At 55.4% G+C, this 27,241-nt stretch overlaps 3 protein-coding genes across 4 annotated transcripts; 2 read left to right on the top strand and 1 right to left on the bottom strand.

The window, feature by feature from the left end:
- The first annotated feature begins 2,116 nt into the window (after positions 1 to 2,116).
- On the top strand, positions 2,117 to 18,509 carry TMBIM1 (transmembrane BAX inhibitor motif containing 1). The gene is made up of 12 exons (XM_057550712.1): positions 2,117 to 2,273; positions 10,899 to 11,131; positions 12,350 to 12,450; positions 13,245 to 13,309; positions 13,504 to 13,557; positions 14,012 to 14,062; positions 14,591 to 14,630; positions 14,879 to 14,916; positions 15,094 to 15,181; positions 15,486 to 15,581; positions 16,617 to 16,670; positions 17,062 to 18,509. The coding sequence occupies exons 2-12, from the start codon at positions 10,939 to 10,941 to the stop codon at positions 17,206 to 17,208; spliced, it is 927 nt and encodes a 308-aa protein (XP_057406695.1). The 5' UTR covers positions 2,117 to 2,273; positions 10,899 to 10,938; the 3' UTR covers positions 17,209 to 18,509.
- A 709-nt stretch (positions 18,510 to 19,218) lies between these two features.
- On the bottom strand, positions 19,219 to 21,751 carry LOC103015616 (probable hydrolase PNKD). Its single transcript, XM_007187905.2, has 3 exons — positions 21,627 to 21,751; positions 20,698 to 20,866; positions 19,219 to 19,594 (listed from the first exon to the last, which is right to left on the bottom strand). Exons 1-3 carry the CDS (start codon positions 21,691 to 21,693, stop codon positions 19,402 to 19,404), a joined length of 429 nt encoding a protein of 142 aa, XP_007187967.1. The 5' UTR covers positions 21,694 to 21,751; the 3' UTR covers positions 19,219 to 19,401.
- Positions 21,752 to 22,041: 290 nt separating this feature from the next.
- AAMP (angio associated migratory cell protein) lies at positions 22,042 to 27,148 on the top strand. Of its 2 annotated transcripts, none has more exons than XM_007187903.3 (11): positions 22,042 to 22,263; positions 22,744 to 22,899; positions 23,622 to 23,741; positions 24,251 to 24,390; positions 24,644 to 24,788; positions 25,068 to 25,151; positions 25,251 to 25,366; positions 25,527 to 25,630; positions 25,770 to 25,860; positions 26,055 to 26,209; positions 26,649 to 27,148. In XM_007187903.3, exons 1-11 carry the CDS (start codon positions 22,143 to 22,145, stop codon positions 26,722 to 26,724), a joined length of 1,308 nt encoding a protein of 435 aa, XP_007187965.1. In that variant the 5' UTR covers positions 22,042 to 22,142; the 3' UTR covers positions 26,725 to 27,148. The 2 variants fall into 2 exon arrangements, with proteins under 2 accessions (XP_007187965.1, XP_007187966.1); XM_007187904.3 differs by having other exon boundaries at positions 22,044 to 22,263; positions 22,747 to 22,899.
- Positions 27,149 to 27,241: the final 93 nt, after the last annotated feature.

Raw genomic sequence — 27,241 nt, 5'->3', positions numbered from 1 at the left:
CAGTTCTACAGGATCAAGCCATTGGTCACTGCAGTCACCCACCAACAGTGCACCCTGAGGGGAATTCCGGGTGGGGGGAAAAAAAAAACCAGGAGGCATTCTGTGCTTTGGATATAAGGGTCCTTAGATAGTTAAGATGCATATCTAAGAAAAAATTTTAATGACCCCAGATTCTTGCATCTTCCCATACATAGAACACTAAAATCATCAACTTGAGATATCTGTTCTTTGTGATCAGCAGTAACCTTTTTATGCTTGAATACATGTTTTTCCCAGCAAAAAAGATCCTGTATATTCCGGCTCCTCCTTAATCTCTTTGGAGCAGTTTCTCAGAGCTATCTGAGAGGCTATGGTCCTTAGTAAGGTCCCCGAATAAAACTTAACTCACAAGTTTTACGTTGTGTGTTTTTCTTTCAGTCAACACAATCTTGATTCCATTATCAGAAAATGGGCTCCGGAGAAAGAACATGGAGCAAGGCTTGTGTTGGGCTTGTCTGTGTGCATCCCCATGGCCCACTTTCCCAGGGGGTGGATGTGATTGCTGGCTGGAAAATGAATCCGCTTGAAATCATTGTAGCAGTTCTAGAAAGTGGAGCATACTTTCTGGAGAAGGGGCCCAAGTGCAGGCAGCATGAAGGGATGTCAGGAGACGCGGCCAGATGCGGCAGGGCTTTGCAGTTCGTGAGGGCTCTGTCCTGTGATCCAGGGGTAAACTGATATTGAGCAGAACTGTACTTGCCCCGGTGCGTTCTTGCTCCCTTTGGGGGGGGACTTCCTAAAGTGAGGTCTTTGGCCCCAAACCGAACTTACACTGAAGGGTTGGGGTGGCTGGGGGAGTTAGCCCACCATAATGTCCACCAGTGCCCCTGAGTAACTCCTACTTAAGTTATATACGAACAAACATACACAGTGTGTGTGGAGGGGGCAATTTAAACAACACCTTTATTTTAATTGGTCTCAATACAATCCAAGTGGTAACCTTGCTTACTATGCTTTCTAGTAGTAAACACACTGCTTTCACTTATGTATAGTATGCAAATGAGCTTCCAGATGAGTCCACAGGTTCCTCCTTCCTAAGCCTTGCTCTGTGAAAGAGCAGGACTGGCCGCTGGAGATAATAATGTAAAGAAAAGTGCTTAGTGATGGGTTTGGAATCCCGAGGTTGTCCAACCGCATTCATTTCAAGCTGTGTTTTGTCAAGTCACACCCCTCCCCATTCAAAAAGGAAAAGTGTCAACAGGCTGTGAACAACATTCAGTGCAGTGCAGATCTGCAGCTACTAGCACGAGATAAGCACCTTAAACAAAGCCGTTCATCTACCGGTAGCCTTGGCGTAATGGAAAAAAAACCATGGACTTTGGAACTACGTAAACTCTGGCAACGTTTCAAAACTTCCCAGAACCTATTTCCTTGCCTGTAAAATGGAATGACTAGTACATTCTACCGTTAGTGGCTGTGAGGGTTGAGACTACAGGTGCAAAGCCCCCAACACAATGTTGTGCACTGATTGTAGTGATCTACACCCCAGGATTTCTGACTCTAAAACACCTGCTTTCCTGGTTGAAGTAACTTCAGGCAGGCAATGTCTTAGTTCCCAGGGGCAGAGGTTCTAAGTTCCATCTATCTCTGCATTTGGACGTTTGAAGTTTAAAACTTGAAAAGTACATTTGGCTTAAAAGCATAGAATTGTCAAGGATGTTCATCACTGATTTATGTTTCATGATGAGAAAAATGGGAAACAATTTAAATGTCCTTAAAAGTAGGAAACCGATTTAATAAATCAGCAATAGCTGTGTGATAGAATACTTTGTGGCTTTAAAATTATGCTTTTGAAGAATATTTAGTGACAAGAAAAATGTTCATGCAAAAATGTGAAGTAAAAAAAAAGCGACAAGCAAAACATCGTATAAAACAAGTAAAATACGTAGATATATATATAGGCAAAGAAGCATCAAAAGCAAGCGCTTGCCGCTGGGAGTCGGGAGGCGTGGGAAGAAGTGATCTTTTCCTGTAGTTTTGAGTTTCCAACAATGATCACGTAATGCCTTAAAATCCGAAGACACTAGGAAGTCCTCAGGGACTTGGGAGGAGCGCGAACAGGGCAGACGCGGGCGGGACCGGGGCGGATGCGGGCGGGACAGGGGCGGACCCCAGCGCCCGGCTGGGGCCTGCGCGACGGGGCGGGGCGTGGAACACCAGTCCAGTCCAGGCCGGCGAGGGGGTGCTCAACTTGCGACACCGGGAGGCCGGGGACGCACCGTCGGGAGCGGCAGGCAAGCCAGGGGCCCGGGGCCGGCGGGAGTGGGGGGCCGCGGGCCGGCGGGGACCCGGCCAGGGCTGGGGCGGCGCTGGGATGGGGTCGCAAACTTTCTTGGAGTGCGCAGCGGCCAGAATGGGGCTCTGTCTCCCTCACCTTTGGAGTTTCTCTTTCCCTGTGCGCCCCGGGCGGGCGAGTGGCGCCTGTTTAGCCTTGGGAGCCGAGCCGCGGGTTGTGGGCACGATCGGGCCAGAGTCTGAGGGTGTCCTGTCCCCCGCTTCCAGGCGCGTATCTGTCGCTGGGCGTGTCCACAGTGCCAGCCCCAGGGTGGCCAGCTGTGCGTGGGATAAAGGCTGTCACGGCCTTAAGCTGGTGGGAGGGGGAGGGGAGGCCGCCCAGGGTCTGGCCTGGCCTCGGCTTGGCTCTGCACGCCCTGGTGGCAGCTTTGGTGTAGACAGGTGACCGAGTATTTGAGTGAGTTGGGGACCGGGTGGAAGCCATGAGCAGCTCCCATTCTTGGCGTGGGGAACCTGCCACCTCTGTCACCACGACTTTGCCTCAGTCCACCCCCTTCTAGCCACTGCCCTCAGACTGGGTTCAGAAAGCTACCCAGAAGTATCAATACTATCTTCCACGTGGCCTCTTCGGGTCGGAGTAAAAACCAAACAGGAAAATGGGAAAGGGGAAAACCGTGGAGACAGAGGACAGCGGGAGGGGCAGTGGAGGAAGGCTGCTGGGAGGCTCGGCCCTGATCTTGCGGGTTCTGCACCAGCTCTTGTCCACTGGGGGTCACTATCCCTTCTGACCCCACGGTGGCCTCTGTGTGGTATCCAGGGGTTGGGGTTCCCCCTGAGGAACCTGGACATGGGATGAGGGGGGTAGGCCTGGGAAGCAGGGTCAGAGGCAGATGTCATGGAAGGTCCCTCGGGTGTCCAGTTCTCTGGGGCTCTGAAATATTCATCTCACTGGTGAGCTTTGGTTTCAAAGCTGGCGCCTTTGGCTTGGCCGGTGGTGGCGGGAGGAGCCAAGTGCTTCCTTGGGGCTGCTTGTCAGGGGCAAGGGGGTAACCATACTTCCTCCTCACCTGCCTGCTCTCCCCACCTCTCCAGCCATGAGGACCCAGAGACCCAGCCATGAGGACCCCGAGACCCAGTTTCAAACTTAGAAAGTAGTGGTGGGACCACACAGGGTCAAGTGCCCTGACTTCCTGTCATCTTGTGCCGTGACCTCAGGGCCTGTAAAAACAGGCACCTCAGAGAGGTAATGACAGGGTACCCCTCAGGTGTGGGGAGAACCTCACTTCATGAGCTGGGGTAATAGCCACCTCAGCTCAGCCTCCTCCCAGGGGAATGGCTCAGCTGGAAGAGCACTTCCATCCCCCAAACTTGTCACCCTGTACCCTTCAGAAGGAGCAGAAGCCCCAGGCAAGGGACACACACTGGAAGGGCCAGAGTGGAAGCTCATACAGCAACTTGGGGAGAAGGTCTCTGCTAACAGTATGGTTAACCCTGATGTGGGCTTTCTGGAGTATTCTGTTGGGAATGCTGTGGAGGAGATGGCCTTGACAGAATCTTCCAACCCTGATTCTGGGGATCTAGGCCAAAACCTGGGCCTTGTTTTAAAGTAGAAATGATGCCCAGAAGTCCACAGGCCACAGTGCCAGGTACCTAGAGGGTCAGGGAGGAGGATGAGAATGAGTCCTTATTCTCATATGTAACGATTGGTATTTTTTCCTATTACATGAAGGCGATGTTAGGGGATCGCAGCCTCCTGGCTCTGTGCTGGAGATGTCCCCCAGCCCTTGGCAGTGAGTCCCGTTTTGGAGATTATAGCGGCTCTGGGGACAGGGGAGAGGAAGGCCCCTCGCAGAGGATCCGGGCATTGAGCTGGTTCTGAGAGTGAGGGGGCATGCCTGGTACTGAATGTGACTATTCTGAGGGGCTGGGGGTGAGGACAGGGGTTTTACGATATGAGGAGTTAGGACATGAATCATTCTGAGGTCAATCTGTAAAACAAAGGTGGCCTGGCCAGCACGCCACAGGATGGTAACTAGGTGTGCCCTGATAACAATGTTCCAGGCTTAAGGACGTTTGAAGGAACAAAGGTGAACACGTTTGCTCAGTGCAGAACTTCTCAGAGGCTTCCTATGCCATTGTGCCTTGTGAATTTCCAAAAGGGGATATGGGTTGTTTTTCAGACTTATCTGTTTCTGAGCTCATCCATTAACATCTCTTGGGGCAGTGCTCTTTAGAGCAGTCTGGGAAATGGCTGGCTGGATGAGTCTAGCTTTCCACTCTCTGGTTCGGGTAACTAATCCCTCTTCCTTTCCCCGATGTGGGCTGATTTGGGGGAAAAGGAGGCCAAAGGAGGTCATTTGCCTGGATCCCCACAACTAGTTAGTGACAGAGTTAGAACTTGAACCCAGATCTCTTGACTTCCTGCCTTGTACTCTTTCTCTTCTGCAGCGTGTCGCTGTTTCTCTGCAGGCTCTGTGGTGAGTGAGACCCAGGAGATGCTGGCCGCAGGGTCCAGAGGGCAGTCTGGGAGGAGAGGGAGTTATGGCTACCCCCAGGCCCAGGTCATGCCCTGTGCCTCTGCCTCTGTAGCCATCGTCCAGACCAGTTTCACATCTGGCGGAGATTCTTTAGGAAGCAAGTCATTCCGCCCTGAAGCCTTCTGCTCTGGTCTGTTAGGCTGTTCGTTCAAAAGCAGAGACTCTTAGAGTCCGAATGGACTTTGATCTTTTGGTTCAGTGCACTTGCTTTACGGATGAGAAAACTTGAGCCCAGAGATGTGCGGTGGCCAGCCCTGACTCACACAGTGGAGTCAGGACCAGAGCCAGGACAAGAACTCAGCTCCCTGCCTCCTAACCCAGGGCTCTGGCAAAGATCGACTTTCTATGAGGGAAAAGGAATTGGTGTCAATGAGAAAGGTCTTTACTACCTCAACTGGCCCCACGTGTTGGTATTGGCCTATTCACACAGGTGACTGGTGGGGGCTTCAGGGGCTTTTGCTCCAGGCAGGTGTAAAAGCAAAGGGCACTCTAAGTCAGACGTCAGATCTGGGTTCAGACCTATCTCTGCTGTTCGCCTGCTGTGGGACCTTGGATCGGGTTTTCTCTGAATTTCAGTTTTCTCATCTGTAGGGTAGGGATAAGGATATGCCCCTCATAGGGCCCTTGTGAGGAGCAGACATCCTTGGTACCCAGTAGTAAATACACAGTACTTGCTACTCTAAGTGGTTCTCTTCCTTCCCTGCCCACCGCAGGGAGGGGTTTGTCTCCCTTCTCTGCTGTGGGTTGTTAATTATCTGTCTGACTTTCCCCCTCCTCATCTTGAAGTTCAACTGAAAAGGTAGGAGAAGATGAAACACAAAGGAGATGGATGGGGCTGTGCTTCTGAAGCTGCATCCAGCCCTGGTTATTGCTGTCTGCTTTCCTTATCTGCACTCCCCAGCTGTTCTGACCACTGGCTTGGCTGGTGTCTCCGAGTTCACCTGCACTGATGACACTGCTTTGCTCCCCTGGAGAAGGGTGATGGGGGGACTCTAGTGCTTGGGCCTTCCCATGCCCTCCAGGGTGGCTTCCCCTTCCTGGGAGGCTGGAGCTACCTTCTCAGTTCCTGGTTGGAGAGAGGCTACCCTGGTTAGAGACCGGGGTGGGAGGGAAGTCATGGGTTGGCAGCCTTATCTGTTTCTGAGCAGGAGGGCATGGAGAACTGGGGGGATAGGGACTTGTTCTGGCTCTGTCTCAGCAATGCGTGCGCTGGCATCTGTTACTCTGAGTTCTCAGACAGTGGGCAGGGCTGGGAATGAAAGTTCCAAACCCATGACCAAGAGGGCCTGTCACGGGCTGGGCAGGAACTTTCCTGGCTCTGGGGTTTCCTGGTCTGTCCAATGACCAGATGATTTCTAAAGTTCATTCCAGCTCTGACGTTTCAGTTTTTAGATCCTCTCGGCGTCATCCTGTTGACCACAGAGGCCAGGCGGATGGAAGGATAAGTTGATTCTGGGCCCCTTGGTCTGTGTGCGTCAGGCCTGGTGGCGTGCCCAGCCACTCCTGGTGGATCTTTTTACTCCTCTGCCCTCCTGGCTACGTGCTGGGTTAGGAGGGCGAAGTGTTGTCTTGGAGGGGAGTGAAGAGCTGGGGGATTTGGGGTAGGTAGAGGAAAAGGGAGGGAAGGAGGCTGTCACAAGAGGCCTGGTCACAGCAGGCCAGGGGCTGCGCTGCTGTGCCGGCTGGGTGGGGTTTCCGGCTGGGTGGGGTTTCCTGAGATGCGCACTCTGAGCTATTCTTTCCATTCTGGCTCCGGGCACCCGTTCCTGGCAGGGAGGAGGGCAGGCTGCCTGGACCAGTCAGCTGCTCCTTTCCGCCCCTCCCTCCGACACACATACACATACACACGCACCCTCTTGCTGTAACCCCAGTAGCTCCAGCTTCCTCTCAGCAGATTCCAGAGCCTTAACCCTTCAGATGCCCCCCAGGGAGCCTGAACCTGGGCCCCAGCTGGCTGGGAGCTTGCTGGCCACACTGAGATGTGCCTCTGAAAACCTTGACCGCCAACAAGTCCTGTGTTTGAGCCCACCCACTTCCGATGGCTGGGCCTGCGGGTCATGTAGGAGAAAGGAGAGGTTCTGGCTCCTTCCTGATAGACATGAGAATGGGGTCATGAGAATGGGGAGCGAGCTTAGATCTAACTTGACAAGGATGGGGTGGAGTCTGAATGTCTTGATAAGCTGCATTGTGAGCAAGAATGTTGTAATGATTCAAGCTGCCAGCAGTGGAACAGCCTTGCTTCCTGTTGTTGGAGCGTGTATGCCAACAACAGAAGCCGAATGCCTACTGTATTTTAGGAAAATTCAGGCTTCCGATGGGGAACCTTAAAGGTCCTTTTTGGCCCCTGGAGACTGTGAGCCCCTCCAGTAGCTACCAGCGGAACTCAGATGACCTGATTCCTGGTTTCCAGTCTCTGGGTATCAGTCATACTCACTTTGTATCTTCTCCCGCCTCTTTCCCCTCCTACCCTTTGGACTCCACGTTCTCCTGCGGTTCCCACCTTTAGTCACAGTCATGAAAGTAAATACTGACCACTCCTCCCTTTCCCTACTACCTAGTCACATGCCAGGCCCAAACCTCATCCCTAGCTGAGGCCTTAAGGACGTGGAAGTGGCCAGCGCTCTATGTAGGTCGGGCCGTGGCCAGGGAGAGGGCTCAGAAGCTGCCCGTGCTGGCAGCCCTGGGCCCGAGGTTCCTGCCCCTCTGCTCGGAGGGGAGTGTGACTGAGCTTAGTTACTCCCCTGACTGGCCTGAACACTCTCCATCTCCGGTGCGCAGGTCTCTACACCAGAGAGCTGGGATGTAGTCCTGGCCCCGGGCCCCACTTTGTGGCCAGGGACAGGTCACTCTACCTCCTCCTGCACTGTGGCTGGCTGGCTGGTAAAGGGAGGGATCAGCTTGCCTTAGATGAGTGAGTTTCCTTTCAGTGCTGACCTTTAAGAATCTCCATCTCTGACCACTCTCTCTCCTCCTGGTGGTTGCACAGGGTTTGGGGACCATGGGGATGATGGAAGGGGCTGAATGGTTCAGTGTCCACTTGCTGTGTGAGCCTTCTTTTGTCAGTAGAGGGTCTGAGATGGGAAGCTTTGAGAAGTGATGTGAAGTTCGGATAGGCAGGGTGTCCAAATGAGGATGAGCGCAGAGACATTAAGAGCCCTGGAGTCGGTCTGGAGATGACCGACTTCATCACACCCTAGCTAAGCAACCTTGGGCAAGTGACTTAATTCTTCTAAGCCTCTATTTCTTTATTGTAAAAAGGGATAACAACATATCCACCCTGTTGGGCTATCATAAGGATTTAATGAAATAATAACTAGAGATAGGCACTATTTTAAGTGCTCTACACTTAAAATATTTTCTCATTTAATTTTTATAACAACTCTGATATAGTGTTAAACCCACTTTCCAGATGGAGAAACTGACGCAGAGTGAGGTAAATGGTCAGTGCCGGTCTCTGGTGAGCATGGGCTGGTGGCTAAGCCCCCAGAGAACCGGACTGTGAGCTTCTGTGTTCCCTGCGGAGAGGTCGGCTGGTGAATTCCTCTGAAACGAGAAGCGGCACAGGGAGGGGCGAGGGAGGGCAGAGGGCGTCTTCAAGAGTCAGCGGCCCACTGTGCTGGACCGGAACCCCAGAGTCCTGGTGGTCTATCCAAGCCCGGCCTCGTGCTCCCTGATTCACCCTCTGGTTTGGGGAGGGACCTGTTTGCCCAACTTGGCTTGGTGGGTGGTGCATCTGGCTGGCCAGGCAAAGGGCAGGCCTCACGTGCGCGTAACTGGGTTTGTCAGATAAGTCCCAGTCCATTAGAGCTGGAAATGAGCTCAGAGATCATCTGGGTCACTCACCTCATTTCACAGAGGTGCACCCTGAGGAGCCAACAGGACCAGGTCATGGTGACATCACTGTCAAGTGGCCCAGCTGGGGCCTCCGACCACAGGGTCTTTCCTGCCAGTGTCTCGTGGGCCGTGTTTAGCCTGTTGTCAGCTGGGCCCAGGGCAGTAACGACAGATAACCCTACTCCACAGGTGGCCCACCCGTACTGCTTCCCGCAGACAGGACGCTGTCCTCCGGGTGGAGTTAAGGAAGGGGGGGGGGTGTTTGGAGGGGGAGGGGGGAGGGCGCTATAGGGAGAAGGAGTCTCTTGCCTCAGGGCAGGAGAGTCCAGTTTCTCTCCCTTCCTTTTTAAAAAAAGTCTATTAAGGAGATGCAGGTATTATAACTGCTTATGAATGTTATCCTACCCTGACAAACCCAAAATATTTTCAAAAACACTTACTATCCCTGTTTCTTAAACTCACACCACTCAGCGTTGGGTCTCCCTGTTCTCCGCTCCCTGTTTCCTCAGGGCGCTCTACCCCACCATGCGGGGCCTTTGCCATGGCCTGCTTTCGAGGGTTTGCTGTGTCACACCCTCACTGTCAGGAAGGTTTTCTTATTTCTGACCTGACACATTCTTGCTGTTCTGGTCCATTCACTCTGGGAAGATGGAGAACAGCTTTCCTCAGAATAACTCATTGACTTGGCCTGTTATTCGAGCCCTCCTCCCCGCCCTTCCCTGCTACCTTCCCCTCTCTGTGTTCGAGAGAGAGAAGAGTTAAGACAGTCCTTTATCTGCTCCCTGCACTCTGCAGGGTGCCCTCAAAAGAGAAGCCAGTTCTCCCGCCCTTCTGGCAGAGCCTCTGGGACGTCTGCTGACCTTGATCTGGGCGTGCTTCCTCCCTGTGGGGTCCTGGAGTTCTTCCCTTGGGAGATGCTCTAGGGGCTGGTGGTGGCCCTGTGAAGGGGCCCAGATTCTGTCAGGGCTTAGGGCCGTTCCAGGGACCTCCTGCTTAGCTCTTCCCAAGCCTTCATCTCTGCTACCTCAGAGGAGAACACCACGCCCCAAGGCCATTTATTTGGCATAAGAGGGCCTAAAGAACACAGCATAATATAGAGGACACCTACCCAGGACCTTCAGCCTACCTCGGTTCTGGTTGTGCCATTAACTTGCTAGTTCTGTGATCTTGGGAGTCACTTCACTGTTCTGGGCCTGGATTCCCTTAGTGGAGCTGAGCCTCTGGGGCTGTACAACTTTGGGGTCCCTTTGGGCTCTGTTTCTGGGGTTCCCTTCTCCTCATTCCTCAGCCCTCCCCTGGCTGTGGGGAAGGCAGGCTCAGAGAAGGCGCTGGCTGGATCTGGCATGACTCCTCAGCGCTCTCTCCTATCCTGGCCACCAACCCGGGGGGCAAACAGGCAGGAATCACAGGGACACCAGGGACTTGGCCTTTGAAACGTGTGTCTCCCCCTCCCAGGGGGCTTTGGGGCCCTGCACCCCTGGCACTCCACTCCCTGGCAAGGCCACAAAGAGAGTGGTGGCAGCCACAGGCTGTCGCATGCCTGACGCTCCTTGGCTGTTATTTGAAGGAACCAGAAAGTCCTGTCTCTGGCCTGCTCCTCTGTGCAGCCTCCCAACCCCCAGTGGCCATCCCCGTGCACCCACTTGCTCAGGCCTCTCAGGTGGCCCCTGACTCAGCCTGCCACCGTTGGCTCTCCTCCTCCAGGCCTGGCAGCTCCAGCCCTGGGGCTAGCTTGTTGTCTTCCACTTCGGGCCTTGGCTCCTCCCCAGCTCTGCCTTTCAGGCCTGGAGCTCCTGCCAGCTGCTGTGGGTGCTGGGCTGACCCCTTCAGTGGGTCCCAGCTGGCCCTGTGACTCACCCGTGGCTTTGCTGGGGCCATCGGGCTTCTTCCCTGGTCACTGGAAGGCCTTCTTAAGTGAGCACAGGGGTGGGGGCGGGGTGGTTCTCAGGCCCGCTGCTCTCATACCACTGATGCCCAGTGACTGCTTCAGGCTCCTGCACTAAATCCCCATCTCCTGCTTTCCTATGGCTGGAAGCTACACAGAAAGGGCTGGCGTGAAGGCAGAGGGGCAGGGGCTGAGCTGGCGGGGTGGATGGTACTGGGGGGATGGGGACAGTGGCCTGTGGGCAGGGAATGACATGCTGTGATGGGGAGAGAAAGTATGAGGCTTTCCTTTCCACAGAGGCAGGCTGGATTGGGGCTGAGTGAGCGGGGCCTGGGCACTCATGACTGCTTTTCTCGTCTTTCTTTCAGGTCCCAGCAGCTGGGGTCTCCCCTCAGCCCTTGAGCCACCATGTCCCACCCCAGTGCCCCCCCTCCATATGAGGACCGCAACCCCCTGTACCCTGACCCTCTGCCCCCGGGGGGCTACGGGCAGCCATCTGTCCTGCCTGGCGGGTACCCTGCTTACCCACAGCCTGGCTACGGTCACCCTGCTGGCTACCCACAGCCTATGCCCCCCATCCACCCGACGCCCATGAACTATGGTGAGTCCCTGAAGGGCAGTGGGGGTGGGTGGGAGGAGGCAATACTCATGGCACATGAGGCTACTTCCTTTCCTTCCTTCTTAACTTCCTTTATCCCTTTTTTCATCTTCTCTTTAGCTCTCTCCTTCCGTTTCCCCATCTTTGTTACCTCCCTGCTTTTTCCTTCAGCTCCTAGCCCCCTGGACCACCTACCAGCCCCTTTATTCAGAAAGGAGACTGGGTCCATAAGACACACACCAGAACTTACACATCAGATGAGAAAGTGGCTGGTGAAGTAATTAATTCCTTCAGAGCCATGACCTGAGGAGGCCATTTCCGTTGCCCAGCGAGGCAGCTGCCACCCCACCCACACTCCTCACTTCCTTGGGAACTGTCTTTGCAACCCGAAGCAACTTTTTTTTTTTTTTTTTTTTTTTAATATTCTCGGTGCTGACAAATCCTCATCTCTTAAGGTAACATCTGATTTTTGCAAACATCCAGAAGTCGTTTGGATGTTTGATAAACATCATGGCTGGTAAATTTGGTCAGAAATGAGATGAGATTAGAATGTGGTGAGATATTCCTGTGTGGCTCACATGCGGATTTTGAAAGCAGCTCCCAAAGAGGCATTCAAAGAATGTGTTGAGCCCCTGCCGCATCTCTGGAATCCTGGAGCACAGCCAACTGTCATGTGGCCGTACGTGTTCTGGTGTGAATATTGGTACATCAGTCACGTTTATGGTCATGCCTCGTCCTGTGCACATATACCCCTGATATTTCTGTTTTCCCCGAGTCCTAATGTTTGCCTGATGTAGATCAGTCTGCACACTCTGTTCTCCGTCCTCCACACACATGCGCTGTTTCTATCTTCCTTTTCCTCCTTCCACGCCGGAGCCCCTGCTCTGACTCCGCCAGCCCCTCTGCCCCGCGCTTGCGTGGATTCCTCACGAGATCGTGCCCCCTTGATGGCAGTGACCACAGGTGTTCACACCCTTCAGTAAATGCATGCTGACAGAGTGATCACACCTAAGCCCCCTTTGGCCAGGGGTACGCTGCTCCCTGTGGTACCAGCTCTGGTCACGTGGAGGGTATCTAGAGGACCTGGCTGGGGAGTTCCTGAGTTGTAACACATGCCTTTTGGCTGGAGATACCTGAGACTGTGAGATAGTGCCATGGAGGCTTGGGGATTGAGGCCACATGTCCCAGGTCCCCAGTTGGTCATATGTGATCTGTCCCCAGGCCCAGGCCAGGGCTATGATGTGGAGGAGAGAGCCGTGAGTGACAACTTCGGATCTGGAGAGTGGAGTGACAGGAAAGTCCGACACGCCTTCATCCGAAAGGTGAGATATGGGTTGGGAGGCCGGTGAACCTGGGCCCCTGGGGCTGGGGGAACGGAGCGGGGGGACACTCCGTTTCCACGCACATATGCTGCTGCCTTCCGGGTCCTCTGTAGCCCTGCACTCTCCTCAAAGGGGACCCCAGTTCCTCTAAACTGTGTTCGCCCGCCTTTTGTTCCTCTGTTCCTTGACCTTGTTTTGGGGGTCAGATTCAATCTGGGAAAATCTGGGCAGCCTCTGCTGAAGTGTTCTGCCCCCTGCAAGCTTCCTTCTCCTGTTAGATGGGAGCAACTTGAAGCCAGAACTGATTGCACTCGCTCGCAGCCCCTGCCGCCCCGTCTTACGTGTGCCCAGCACCTGCTCAGGGTGGACAGATACCTGACCAATGTCAGGCTGAACTGCTGCAGGCGCGGATGCTGTACCTGGGAGTGCAGTGAGGCAGGGGGCGGAGGCAGGGCAGTGAGTGCCAGTGGAGGCCAGGTGCTGGGCAGGGAGGGGGAGATGACGGGAGCAGCGGGGGGTGGGGGTCAGCCCTGGGGGGTGCGTGTACAATATCTGAGCCTTTACTGGTGGCAGCCTCTCTGCCAAGCTGCAGCTGGGGCAGGCTCCCAAGTGGAAGGGGAGTAAGTAGATCCTTCAGAATGAGGCAGGAGCCTCCTCCCTACCTCTGAAAGAGGGGCCAGGGCTAGGGTGGTAAGGTCTTTTGGGCTCCTTGGTCTCAGGGGCCGGCTGCTTCCTGGGGAGAGGCCGGGAGTGCAGGGTGGTGACCGTGCTCCCCACCACTGCCTGTGTTCCAGGTTTACTCCATCATCTCCATCCAGCTGCTCATCACGGTGGCCATCATCGCTATCTTCACCTTTGTGTGAGTCTCTAGGCCTCTCCGCACCGCTGGGAAGTAGCTCTGGGGTCCTGGGCTCTGGGTCACCTGCTGAGAGCGTGGCTTGGGGTGGGCCTTCAACTCTGGGATGTGGGCGATGAGAGAAGAGGGGGCAGGGCCTCGGCAGGGAGGCAGACAAGCCGTGCTGTGACTCCTCTCTTGTCCCCCCTGCTCCACAGGAAGCCAGTCAGCGAGTTCGTGAAGGCAAACCTGGCCGTCTACTACGCGTCCTAGTGAGTCTGTGCTCCTCTCTGCACGGGGGCAAGTAGAGGAGGGGTGACAGTTGACCAGCTTTTCGGGGCAGGGATCAGATCCTTTTGGAGAGGGGCCCTCCCAGCTGTGCTGGGAAGTGTGGGTGTGTGCCACCAAGTGTAAGTGTCACGGACCTCCTGAGAGCCAGGGGTGGGGGACTGGTGGCAACGTGCATCCTGCAGAACAGCCCCCGTGTTCTGGCAGCCTCTCTGCGGTGGCTCCTGCAGCCTCCTCCCTGGCCAAACCCCCTGTTACAGATGTCCTCGGTGCCCCTGGCTGGGGTGATCTTGTCCTGCTGGGTAGCTTCCCCTCAGACTTCTAGATAGCTCTCTGGACCTCCAGCCTGCCGGCGTGGTGAGTGCCGCCAGGCTGGGCCGGGATGGGGCCAAGGGGCAGAGTGGGTCTGGAGACTACTTCCCTGTCTCTTCTCCCCAGTGCTGTGTTCCTGGTCACGTACCTGACCCTTGCCTGCTGCCAGGGACCCAGGTGAGTCCCAGAGACTTAGACAGTGGGAAGGGATGGGGGTGTGGGGCTGTTTTGCACAGAAAGGGGATTTCTTAGAGCAGCTAAATGGAGACGTACCGGCAGTGATGATGATGATGACGGCGGATATCGTTCGGCCGTGTGCAGAGTGCCTCGCGTGTGTGGGATCTATTTAGCTATCTAGCTGTTATTCTTACAGCTACCCTGCAAGATGTGTAGCACTTAAACTATTTAACAAATAGGAAGAACCCAAGGCTCAGAGAGGCTGAGGAACTTTCTCACAGTCACACAGGTAGTCAGAGAGCTGCAAACGAATCCAGGTCTTTGTGGCTCCACAGCCCAGGTCTGTCCTATTGTCCCTCTTGTCCCTGCATAGACACCTGAGCAGGTATCAAGGGCCGTGCCAGCCTCACCTCCCCCAAGTCCAGGCCTAATTCTCCAGGCACATAAGCCAAGAATTTCGTTCTGCTAACAGAGCCTCTGAGACCTGGCTGGCCCCACACCACTTAACTATGGTTTCTTTCCCTTCAGACGCCGTTTCCCATGGAACATTATCCTGCTGACCCTCTTTGTGAGTCTAGAAAGGTCCAGGTTGTGGAGATGGTGAGGGAGGGCTGGTCCCAGGGAAGGGATGGAACGCCATGGTGGAAGATGTCCCTAGCTGTCTCCCCGACCTTACCCTGACCCCTGCCCTTGGTCTCCCCGGGCTTTCCTACTCAGTCACACGTATCGCCAGCTCTGGCAAACCCTCCTGGCTGTGCCTCCAGGGCTCCGGCTCTCTTCTTAAGTGTCTCACTCTGGTCTCTGTCCTTCCCTCAGACTCTTGCCATGGGCTACATGACCGGCACCATTTCCAGGTACGTTCAAGGACAGTTACTACACGGTGGTGTGTTTTACAGGGGAGCGTGGGGCATCTCTGGGCTGGCAGCCACCTGTATGGGTGGATTCTGGGCATGATGCTTCCAGAAGTAGTAGTTTTGGAGTCATTCGTGTGTGGCATGTGCCTCTGGCCTCTCTCAACTCCTTCCCTGCAGTGTGTATGACACCAAAGCCGTCATCATTGCAATGATCATCACTGCTGTGGTGTCCATTTCAGTCACCATCTTCTGCTTCCAGACCAAGGTGAGGGCACTGGAGGGCCCTTCCCTGGCCACCCCATCCCCCTGTTTTATACAGACCTGGCCTTCCGGGCTTGGCACTTGAGCGGGCCTGGAAGGGCCCACACCCCTATGCCAGGCATTTCCCTCAGAGACCTTAATCCCCTTCCCTTCACAACTACTGCTTCCTGTGTCTGTCCTTAGAATGTCACGGTCACTCCCATGGCCCCCAGGAGGCAGCACTGGGACTCCCTGGAGGAAGAGGGAGGGCCTGGCTGGCTGGGCCAGGTGGCCCGTCTGACACTTGCCTCCCCCTCTTTTCCTGGCAGGTGGACTTCACCTCGTGCACAGGCCTCTTCTGTGTCCTGGGAATTGTGATGATGGTGACTGGCATTGTCACTGCCATCGTGCTGTCCTTCAAATATGTGAGTGTCCCGGGAGAGCTGGAGTCACTGAACCCAGTGCCCAGGGCAGACTTTCTGTATATCGTGGTGTAGCAGGCCCCACAGAACCTCTCGACTGGCTAGCAAAGGCACCCACGCTGAAGTGCCATCCTCTGGATTGGGGTATCTTTGGAAATGGCAGGTCCTGGGAGCCATAGCACCTGAGGCCCTGGATAGCATCATGGGATTCCTATGGGAAGCAGTGGTTAGATCTGTCTGACAGCTAAGACCAGTTTCTCGGAGGCAGGTTGCCTGAGGAACCCAGAGGACCGAGAAATGGGCTTGGGTGGAAGGGACCTTAGGGATCACTGTATCTAACTCTTCTTTTATTCCAGTCAGCGGGAGGGGCAGCGTGTGAGGCCCCTAGGCTGAGGGGAGCTTCATGGCGGGGAGGGGAGAACAGTGCTGGAAGGGGAAGCACGTGAATGGGAGGGCCGCCTGCCCACTTGACCATGGCTGGCCCTGCCCTTCTATGGACAGGCCCCTGGAGGGCTGTTGAGTAGGGCTGCCCTGGGGGTGCTCCCTGACTCTGCTGTTTATCAGGGTGGCTGGGGGGCTTCCCTCCCAGCCCTCTCCTTTAGTCTGTCCCTCCCAGGCTGGGCTGCAGGAACACGGTCTACTGAAGGCTGACCATGACTAGGGTAAAGGCGATGGGGCTCTTCAAGCAGTGCATGCCTGGGTCTGCCCCTCCCAGAGCTAGAACTCAACCACTTACTTTCTTCCAGAAGCATAGTGGACACCTCTGTACCTTGACTAACTTTGGAGACTGGTTAGGCTAAAGGATGCTGTGGTTGGTTTTATATGGCCATTGGACGATGGCCTCTGTTTTCTCTACCATATATGTTACTATTCTTAATTTCTCCCAGGATCTGGAAGGTAGAAGTAGTCCTTTCACATAGCTAGCTTCCTGGATCTTCGCACTTGGCCAGACATCCAGGGGGGAAGATGGTCCTGAGGGCCTGCCTCAGTCCAAGCTATGCTAAGATTTCTAATGCCATCCCTGTCCCTTCTCCCCAGATTTACTGGCTGCACATGGTCTATGCTGCTTTGGGGGCCATTTGCTTCACTTTGGTGAGTAAAGCCCCGCCCCCTCTAGGAAGGGGAGCTGAGGGGACAGAGGGGAGGAACCGGGAGGATGGTGAATGTAGGCTGCTTGGGAGGCAGGGAGTGGGGCCACAGCCGCCCTTCCCTTTCCCTACTGTCCAGAGGTTCCACTGATTTTCTGGGCATTCCCGTCATCTCTTGTTCACACCGCCTGCTATGAGAACAGTCAGTGGGCTGTATTATGGAGACGGCATGTCTGTCTCCCTTTCTGGACTGTGAACTGCTTAATGGCAGAGACCACGTGTTCTGCTGTTCATTAACGTGTTCCCTAAGCACATCTAATGGCCCAGAGGCTCCCAGGACAGGTCTGCTGACCACCGAGCCCCTGGGTCCTCATGTGTGGCTTCCTGTCCTGCAGTTCCTGGCTTACGACACACAGCTGGTCCTGGGGAACCGGAGGCACACCATCAGCCCGGAGGACTACATCACCGGCGCCCTGCAGATCTACACAGACATTGTCTACATCTTCACCTTTGTGCTGCAGCTCCTGGGAGATCGCAATTAAGGAGCACCTCCCGTTCCGCCCTACCTTGGACTTCCCTTTCCCTAGAGGGCTGGGCCTTGTGACCTGGGTCTGGGCCTAGACCCCTTTCCTTCCCCTCAAGTAATATGCCCATTTTCCTTTCTGTCCGGGGATGGGTAGCCTCTCTGGCTGTGGATGTGTAGGTACTTGGTGGGGTTGGAGGAACTAGGGACTAACTCCTGCCCTTAGTGGACTTGGCAGGAACTGGGCCAAAGATGTGCATTCTCCCTCCGCCCACTATGGGGCACCAAATCCTTAACAGTTGGCGTTGGAGTGGGGAGGGATGAAAAGAGCCTATTTGATAGCTAAAATGGAATATGAGAGGTAGGAGGGACTTTCTGGTGATGGGGTTTCCTCTCCCACTTCTGCCACGGGCTTCTGGACTTGATAGCTGGAGCTGTTTCCTCTCTTAGCCCCCAGCAAAGCCAGAGAGCTTTGCCCCCTGCCTCCTGGACTCATAGGCATTATCCTGTACTTCTTCGGCAACCCTTGGCGCCTTCCGACTCAGGAAGGTAGAGGGGGTTTGTGCCCGTGGGTCTCCCCTGCTTCAACCTCTTCTTTCGATAGCACATATATACTGATCTTTTGGGTTAAGGGTGGGGAGGAAGAGGAGAGCGAGCAAAGTCAAGCGCAGAGGCCAATACAGAGCAGCATCTATCCGGGGCTTCCTCGTGGCTTGTGGTGGTAGAGCACGCCCCTCTGCGGCCACCTGGTCCCCATTCTCCAGAGCTGCCTGGGGCCTCCCTGGTGCTTCTGAGATCTCTAGTCAGAGGGACCTCTTGCTTCCTGTGCTCAGGCTGCTCAGAGCACAAAGTGAGGGACAAAGGTCAGGAGATGGGGTGGTGTGTAGGATCACCACTTCCTGGCCGTGTGGCCAGGAAGTAACCAGGCTGAAGAGAGACTGAGGTGTGGGCAGGGGAAATGCCTTGGGGTCCCCCACCCTGAGAGATACGAAAGCTTATTGTGTTACCCATGGTTCTTCCCTTCTGCTGACTCGGGGAGGGCTGAGAGGAAGGAGACGCCCCTCTTAATTTGTTAACTCACGCTTGGGGGATTTAAGACTTGGGCCCCATCTCTCCAGCCAACTACCGCTTTCTTCATGACACCAAGTGCCTCAAGCTGGAATGGGGAAGGGGGACAAGGGTCACTCTATGGGCTGGGGTGGAGACCCAATCAGCCCAAGGGTATAATTAGGGCTTCTCTATTAAGTATTTGGTCCTAAATATATCCCACAAAAGGACATAACCAGAAATGTAATAAAGTTTAATGTTTAGAAGGTAAAACCCTGTTTGGCTCTGGTTTTCTTCACTTTAAGGTGTGGGAGAATCTGTCTGGCTCTGCCCAGTGCATCCACATCCTAGCTTTGCATTCTGGCTTGGTATCTTCTACCTTTTCTACGATAACCAAATATACTTTGTCCCAGTGCTTCCTGGTGATGGATGGCTCAACCCTCAACCCCAGGTCTGGCAGGGGCCGCTCAGAGCCATCGCACATGACCTTTTCTGCATCATGGACCCTTTACAAAAGTGCACGAGGGCTGTGAATTCTCTTCCCCTCAAAACTGTATGTGTACACACGATTTCACATATGGGGCGTGGGGGTGGGGATGGACCACAATGTTCAGGTGTAGAACTCCTGCCTTAGAAATCACTAGTTCAATCCCTCTTAACGAACAAGGAAACTGAGGCCCAGAGAGGCTGAGTCATTTGGACTCAGCCAAGAGGATTAAGTGCTTTTTTAAACTCCACACCCTGAACGACTTCTTTGATTCTCTTTATTATTTGTTTAGGCTGAGTGGAACCCCACCCTCCTGGCCAGCAGCTCTGAGGGCTTGGTCCCCAGGGCCTGAGCCTAGGCTTGTACTTAAGTCTCTGTGGTTTCCCCAACCATTCAGCCTGGAACACTGAGGCTTCTGTGAGAGGGAGCACACATGAGTAACCAACCCCACACTCTGCCCCTCCCATCCCAAGGGACTCACAAACCCAGTCCTGGTTCCTTTCCACTCAAACACTCAGTAACTTTATTTGCCTTTGGCTGGTTTCTCGGAAGGGGATGGGGCTGGCAGCAGCCTGGGCTTCATGCGCCCTCTGGTGGGCCTCAGAGGCAAAGACCAGAAAGGACTTGACAGTCTGGAGGCCACAATCAATACAGTCTAGGGGAGGGTTGCAGTGTTCCTCACCACTGCACCCTGGACCCAGCTTCAGGAGTTGGGGCATGATGGGAGGAGGCCCTGAACCTCTGGCTCTCATACTCGCCCGTGTTGGATGCCCGCATGTTCTGCCGAGCCTTCATCTGCTTCAAACGGTCCTTGTCCACTTCCCGCTTGGTGAGGATGAAGAGGAGGATACCACAGGGGAAGCCGATGGCCCTATGGGTGGGGAGATGTGCACGGGGTTCGGGGAGGGGCCAAGCCTGAGCCAGAGGAGCTGGGGAGAATTTCATTCCAGCCTCATTAATTGCACGAACACTGCAATACCACTCGCATCTATTCAGCCTCTGTGCTGGCTGCTGGAGGGTCCCACTCGAATCAGATTCTGTCGCTGCCCTGCTCAAAACCCCGTAATAGCTCTCTACCACTTCTTGGCCAAGTTCAAACTCCTAGGCACGGCACAAAAGGGCCAGTGTGGTTGGGTCTCTGCCCACCTCGTCATTCCTTTCCCCTTTAGCCTGACACTCCTCAGCATGAGCCCTGCCATCTCTTGCTGTAGCAACTGTGCAAGATTTTCCAGACAGCCCATCCTCTTTCCCTCTCCAAGTGTTGGCAAAGATTCCCTCTGCCTAAACCACCCCATAACCCCTCCCCGACTCCCCTTCTTAATCTGAGTAACTGCTACGTGGGAGGCACTTCAGTGTGGGGAAAGGTCATGGAGTCACAAGACCTAGTGAGAATCCAGCTATGAGCCTCAGTTCCCTCCTCTGTAAAATGGGGATGTCCTATTTATCTCAGAAAGACTAAAACATTACACGGTAAAGTATTGGCACACCTTAGGTGCTGGAAAAAATGTTAATTTTTCCCCTCTTTTTCTTTTAATATTGATCAATAATACGTATTAAGATCAGAGTTAGATTCAAATAACAATGCACTGAACACCTTGTAGGTGCTACTACTATACAACTAATATAATCTTGCGTGATCTCAATTAAAATCTCAACTGGGTCTTGCCCCAAGCTCCCAAAAGAGAGGATGAAGCCAGGGACCCAAATATGAATCAGATTAGTTCAGCTCACTCCACAGAAAACCCACTATCTCTCCAATTTCACATACTTTCCCAACTCCCTCCCCTGCCCTAGTCCTCTGAGATTCCAGTCCTCACGCCCAGCAATTCTGTCGCCCAGCAATTCTGTCGCCCAGCAATTCTGTCTCCGCAACATTGGATTCAGCTCACCACCTGAAACTTGGAGAAGTTTCTGGGTCCCACCCTCCCCTGGTGCCACTCCCCACTGGTGGGCAAAGGGTTAGTTAAAACTCACCAGGCTAGTCCCACAGCTTTCATTGGGTTCTTGCCCCTCTTTCTGGGAATGTATTCCAGTTCAGGGGATAAGGGCTCAGGCTCCTCCTTGCACTCTGGGGAGCTGTGGCTTTGCAGTGCCCGGGTCCTGTTCTGGGAAGCCTTGTTAGCTGTGGCTCCTGAGAGAATCCCTGTGGATGGAGGCAAGGAAGGTAGGTAAGAGAAGGTGAGAAGAAAGCCCGGGGAAGGAATTGCTGAGATCTGAGGAAGGGGAGTGACTGCAGTTTGGAGTAACAAGTACCAGGGAAAGTCCAGAGGGAAATGGGAAAATCGCCATCGAGGTGGCACCTTTGAAAGCCACTTCCACGTCACTGCGGGCTCATCACCCTGGTGCCAGGAGAGCGAGCTTCGCTGTTCTTCATCTCATCAGACGACAGGATGTGAAGGACTGCAGCGGGGCTCACATTGAGACGTATGAAGGAAATCCGAGAAATGGTTTTCAAACTGCGGAATGTTAGCACTGGAAGGGAGCTTAAAGGTAGTCTACTCCATCCCCTCATTTTATAGAAGAGGAAACTGAAGCCCCAAGAGACGAACTGCTTCGCCCAAGGTTAAACTGCTAATTACCCGGGGCTAGAACCCAAGCCTCCAGAAGCCCAGGGCTCTTTCCTCTGCACTGCGGTGAGTGTGAAACACCTGGAGCACGGGACTCTAAAAGGCTTCCTTGGGGCTCCCTTTCGCTGCAAGACCCCAGAGGTGTCGTTTGACGGGAAGGCTGAGGGATGGACTGGGTGACCTCTAGAGAGCATCTTTTAGGTCCCAGACTCTTTAAGATCCTGCAGAGGGGTGCGGGCAGCAATCGACAGCCCTGACCTCCTGCTATCGCCGAGCGGGATGTGAAAAAAAGGGTGCCCCCTGCAGTCCGGCCCTCCCTGGGGTCCCTCTCCTTACCCCGGAGGACGCGGGCATTTCTCGCCCCCCGGCCCTTCAGCGCCGTAGCAGCTACCACCGCCGCCATTTTCAGATCCCACCCCCCCTTCACCGCTCTCCCCGCCGGGAATTGTAGTTTGCGTAAGGGGCCTCCCCCGCTCTTCCCGTCCAGCCTACAGACCAGAAACTACATCTCCCAGAAGCCCGCGGAGCAGACCCGGGAGAACTACTATTCCCAGGAGAGCCCCCGGAGGCGCGCACGCTCGCTTGTTGCCCTCCTGTTGGGGGCGGAGTCAGGTCGGGCCGAGTTGGGTTCTCCTCTCCACGTCCCGGCCCCGTCTCCCAACTCTGCCCTGTGATTGGTGGTTAAGCCAGCCCACCCCCTTCGCTATTGGTCGAGAGGCCGTCGCTCTCCCTGCCGGGAGTCGCCTACGCCTACTTCCTCCCGAGAGGAGGGGCTCCAGTTCCGCGTCGTCGCGCAGGGCTGACTCTGGGAGGCGTTTGGGCCCAGAGAAGTGGGTTCGCCGCTTGCGCCGCATGGAGTCCGAATCGGAAAGCGGGGCCACCGCTGACACCCCTCCACTGGAGACCCTAAGCTTCCATGGTGATGAAGAGATTATCGAGGTGGTAGAACTGGATCCCGGTCCGCCGGACCCGGGTGAGAGCTGCCGATCCTCAGGCCACGGGACAGGAGGCGCTCACCCCTGGCCTTTGACCCCTGCTTCACCCCCTCCCCACCCCACCCCACCCCCACCCCACCACCCGCCACCCGCCACCCCACCGGTCATTCCTACGGACCTCCTTCGCCCTTCCCCTCTCCCCCAACCCTACACTTAGTTCTCAGGCCTGGCCGGGGTGGGGGTTCCTCTGACGCCTCCCCTGGCCCTTCCCCTCACACACCCCCTTCCCATCATTCCCTCGCTCCTCCCTTACCACACGGTCCCTTGCCAACCCCAGGTCCTCAGACCTCTCCTGTCTTTCGTCACACGCCCCCTCCTCCCTGCCGCCTCCCACTGCCGCTTCACCCATTCTGTCTGACCTCACCTTGCCCTCTTGCCACACGACCACCCCAGCCTCCCCGCACTTCCCATCCCTCTTACCGCCTGCCGAACCCCATCTTTTAACCCTCTCCCCAAAGCAGACGATCTGGCCCAGGAGATGGAAGATGTGGACTTTGAGGAAGAGGAAGAAGAAGAGGGCAATGAGGAGGGCTGGGTTCTGGAGCCCCAGGAAGGGGTGGTCGGCAGCATGGAGGGCCCAGACGATAGCGAGGTCACCTTTGCATTGCACTCGGGTAGGTCTCTGAGGAGATCCATCGTAAACTCAATCCAGGTGGGCATTTGAGCACATCAGCCATCCGCTGTGTCGGGAGCATTATGAGGGACACAGCGGTGGGAAAATTCTGGCCTTGCCCTGGAGGAGCTCACAGGTAGGGGGGCAGTATGATAGAATGGAGGAGAGCTTGGCTCCTGGAGTCAGTTGGGTTCAAATCCTATCCCAGCTACTCGTCTGTTTATGATCTTTATTAATGTCTGTGGGTTTTAGTTTACTTTTAAAAAGTTGTCGTTGGTAAAAGTTCCTTTATTGTGAATTACAGGTAATAGTACCTTTTGGAGCATGTTTTAGATAATCCTCTTAAATATTAGCTCTTAATAAGGAACCAGTAACATGACACTTTCCTCACTCAGACCCCAGACTGGTGGCATCCCATGCTGAGAACTGTAAGCGCTGCACGTGTACCTTGCTCTTGTCCAGGGCATCAGTGTGGGGTGGTGAAGGGAACAGCACCGAAGGGGGAGCTGTCCTGGAGAAGGACTTAGAGTTCGGCAAGCTTGGGTAGGGATTTCTCCAACAACCTGATGCTTGAAACTTAGAAGAACTTGGATGCACCCTTCTTTTCCAGGAGGGAAGACGTGTTACTTTGGGTGGAAGGGGGTGGGCTTCCCAAAGGTCCCGAAGGACAGAACCCTAGGTGGGAGCCCTGTCTCCTTACTCATGGAGTATCTCTTGGGACAGCATCTGTGTTTTGTGTGAGCCTGGACCCCAAGACCAACACCTTGGCAGTGACAGGGGGCGAAGATGACAAAGCCTTTGTGTGGAGGCTCAGCGATGGGGAACTGCTCTTTGAGTGTGCAGGTGAGCGGGCCTGGGTGAAGTCCTGCCCCTTTTGAGGTCTTAGGGGGCTGGCCTGCAGTGGTTGTGCATCCAATAGCCATTTATTGACTCCCGTTTTGCCAGCTCTATACTTGGCCTGAGGGCTCCAAAGAATATCATGGTCTGTTGTGGGCATGGGAGAGGAAGGCACTGATTGGCTGAGGGAGTCAGGGAAAGGCCTGGGAGGAGGTGACACTAGTGAAGGAGAATTGGGGCAGGAAGGAGGCTGTGAGTATTTCAGACAGAGATGTGGAGCGGACAGAATGGGGAAGACATAGGCCTGGGTTGAGTGGGGGGCCAGCAGTGTCTCCCCTGGGGAGACATGGGGATGTTGGCTCCTGGAGCAGCTCTGAGTTTGGTTACCTGTTCTGCTGGGACCCATCCTTTTTTTTCCCAGCTGGTCCTTTCTGGGGGCCAGATAGCTGGGTCCTGTGTCCCCAGCACCAGGTACCCTGATGTTCTCTTCTCTTTCTGCCCACTCTTCTTTGCAGGCCATAAAGACTCTGTGACTTGTGCTGGTTTCAGCCACGACTCTACCCTAGTGGCCACAGGGGACATGAGTGGCCTCTTAAAAGTGTGGCAGGTGGACACCAAGGAGGAGGTCTGGTCTTTTGAAGCAGGAGATCTGGAGGTGAGATCATCAGAGTGGGATTCAACTCTGAGGGCCGCGGGAGGGGTGAGACCTTGGGGGTCCGTGCCACCTTGAGCAGACCAAGCCAGCTCTGAGCCAGTACACTCCCAGAGTACAGCAAGAATGTCTAGGCCCATTCCCTGGGATGTCCCTGCTGACTCAGAAGTGGGGAAAGCTTGGCAGAGCTCATGGGGCAGACTCCTAGGTGAGATGGGGTGAGGGGCCTCCTTGTTGAGCCTTTGTCTCTGCCCAGTGGATGGAGTGGCACTCTCGGGCACCTGTCCTACTGGCGGGCACGGCTGACGGCAACACCTGGATGTGGAAGGTCCCGAATGGTGACTGCAAGACCTTCCAGGGCCCCAACTGCCCAGCCACCTGTGGCCGAGTCCTCCCTGATGGTGAGAGCAGCTTTCCTGAGTGCAGGGAGGTGGGGACCAGGGTTACGCGTCTCCCTGGCTCCCTCCTGGGCCACCGCCAGCAAACTCTGAGGCCTGCTCTCGGGAGCACTGACCTCCCAGGCCCCAGAGCAGACAGCTCCCCCTTTCCACCCGGAACTGGGTCTTCCCGGGGGCACTGTGTGTTCCCTCACTTCCTTGCCCCCAGCCACCCCCCCCCCCGCTGATATGTCTGAGCGTGCTGTCTGTTCTCTCTCTTCGTCTCCATCTCTGGCCCTTTAGGGAAGCGAGCTGTGGTCGGCTATGAAGATGGTACCATCCGGGTTTGGGACCTGAAGCAGGGAAACTCTGTCCATGTACTAAAAGGTATCTGAGGTGGGGAGAGTGTTAACCTAGGCCTTTGTGGGGCAGGGGCTGAGACCTGGGACAGGATGGAATCCGACTTATTCCTCTACTTCATCCTAGGGACCGAGGGTCACCAAGGCCCTCTGACCTGTGTTGCCACCAACCAGGATGGCAGCCTGATCCTAACTGGCTCTGTGGACTGCCAGGCCAAGCTGGTCAGTGCCACCACCGGCAAGGTGAGTGGGACCTGGAGTCTGGCTCTGGGGCCCTCCGCTTCCGTGTCTCCTCCCCTTCCTCTCTTATTCTTCACCCAGTCTCCTTGCCCCACTGCCTTTCTTCTCTTAATAGAGGACCATGTTTCCAGGCTCTTCTCTGATCCTCTCCCCTGGCTCATAGGTGGTGGGCGTTTTCAGACCCGAGACCGTGGCCTCCCAGCCCAATCTGGGAGAAGGGGAGGAGAGCGAGTCCAACTCCGTGGAGTCCTTGGGCTTTTGCAGTGTGTGAGTGTGAGCGGGGCCTCAGCCTGACACAAGAGCAGGGGGCTTGGGGGAGGGGGCCTGGGCTGGGGGACCAGGGAGGACCAAAGGGCCCCGAGTCCAGGTCCCTCCACGAGCTGTCATGATACTCTCCTCTGCCCAGGATGCCTCTGGCAGCTGTCGGCTACCTGGATGGGACCTTGGCCATCTATGACCTGTCTACGCAGACCCTCAGGCACCAGTGTCAGCACCAGGTACAGGCAGCCTGGAGCCATGGCCATGGCCATGGGAATCCCAGGTCTCTGGGAGCGTCTGCCCCATACCTGGCTCCTGTCTGGTCCTTCCCTATGGCCCATGGTCCCTCCCTCCTTCCTTGAGAGTTGGGAGCAGATGCCTGTCGGCTCTCCCGCCCCTGACCGCACGCCGCTTCTGCCGTACCCTGCTGCAGTCGGGCATCGTGCAGCTGCTGTGGGAGGCGGGCACCGCCGTGGTTTACACTTGCAGCCTGGACGGCATTGTGCGCCTCTGGGACGCTCGGACCGGCCGCCTGCTTACTGACTACCGGGGCCACACGGCTGAGATCCTGGACTTTGCTCTCAGCAAGTGAGTGAATTGGGCAAGGGCTGGGGTCTCTGTGTATTTGGAAGGTGGGAATAGCACATGGGGGGGGGGGGTCACAGGGTCTTTAGGGTGCAGGGGGCGATGCCCAAGGGCAGCTGGGCCCCAAGGCCTGGGCCTGCCTGTGAGGCAGGAGTGCTGGCAGGCCTGCGGGAATCATCTTCTGTTGACGGTGCGGCCTCACATCTCATCCCCCGGGCGCAGGGGCTGGGACCCCTTCCCTCATGCGGGCAGCTCTCCTCTGATCCCCTTGCTGGTTGCTGGCTTCAGGCGTGTTCACTGGGTGTGGGTCGGCCCAGCGCCAGGCACTAGGGGTCTGGAGTTGAGGATGAGCTGGAGGAGGCCCCCAGAGGGCCCCTGGGTGGTGGGCCTGGGGTGGGCCTGAGGTCTTCCAGTCCCTCCCAGCTGGGTCTTCTGTCCACAGAGATGCCTCCCTGGTGGTGACCACGTCAGGAGACCACAAAGCAAAAGTATTTTGTGTCCAGAGGCCTGACCGCTAATGGCTGCAGCCTCTGCTTTGTGTCTGGTGTGGAGGGGGCACAGAGAGACCCCCATCAGCAGAGGCGGTAGGGTAGGAGGGAAGAGGAGGGGACGGGCCTCGGACTCACTTTCCAACCACTTCAGACTGACTTGCCCCCTCTCTGTCCCTTTCTTCTCTTAAGAGACCCACCTCTTGGGCCCCTCCTTCCCGCCCTGTCCCTCGTAGTCCTCGCCCAGACCTGGCAGGCCCTTCAGAGGGAGGTTCAGACCTCTTTCTCTTTCACTTCCTTTGCTGGTGTGAGCCATGGGGGTGTGTATTTGTATGTGGGGAGTAGGTCTTTGAAGTTCCCGTTCTTTCCCTTCCCAAGTCTCTGGGGGTGGAAAGGAGGAAGAGATATTAGTTAACAGATTTTAAAAATGTAAATAAAATATACTTCCCAGAGACATGTCTGTGTGGATTTTGTGGTGGCCGGACATGAGGAGGAACCAGTGGGGGGCGTGTCAGGGTGGGGCTCCCTGCCACACCTGCTGGGTCTC

Source organism: Balaenoptera acutorostrata, chromosome 8 (assembly GCF_949987535.1).
Source record: "Balaenoptera acutorostrata chromosome 8, mBalAcu1.1, whole genome shotgun sequence".
Lineage (NCBI taxonomy): Eukaryota > Metazoa > Chordata > Mammalia > Artiodactyla > Balaenopteridae > Balaenoptera > Balaenoptera acutorostrata.
Note: the sequence above shows the minus strand (reverse complement) of the source record. Positions and strands in the feature narration are given on the sequence as shown.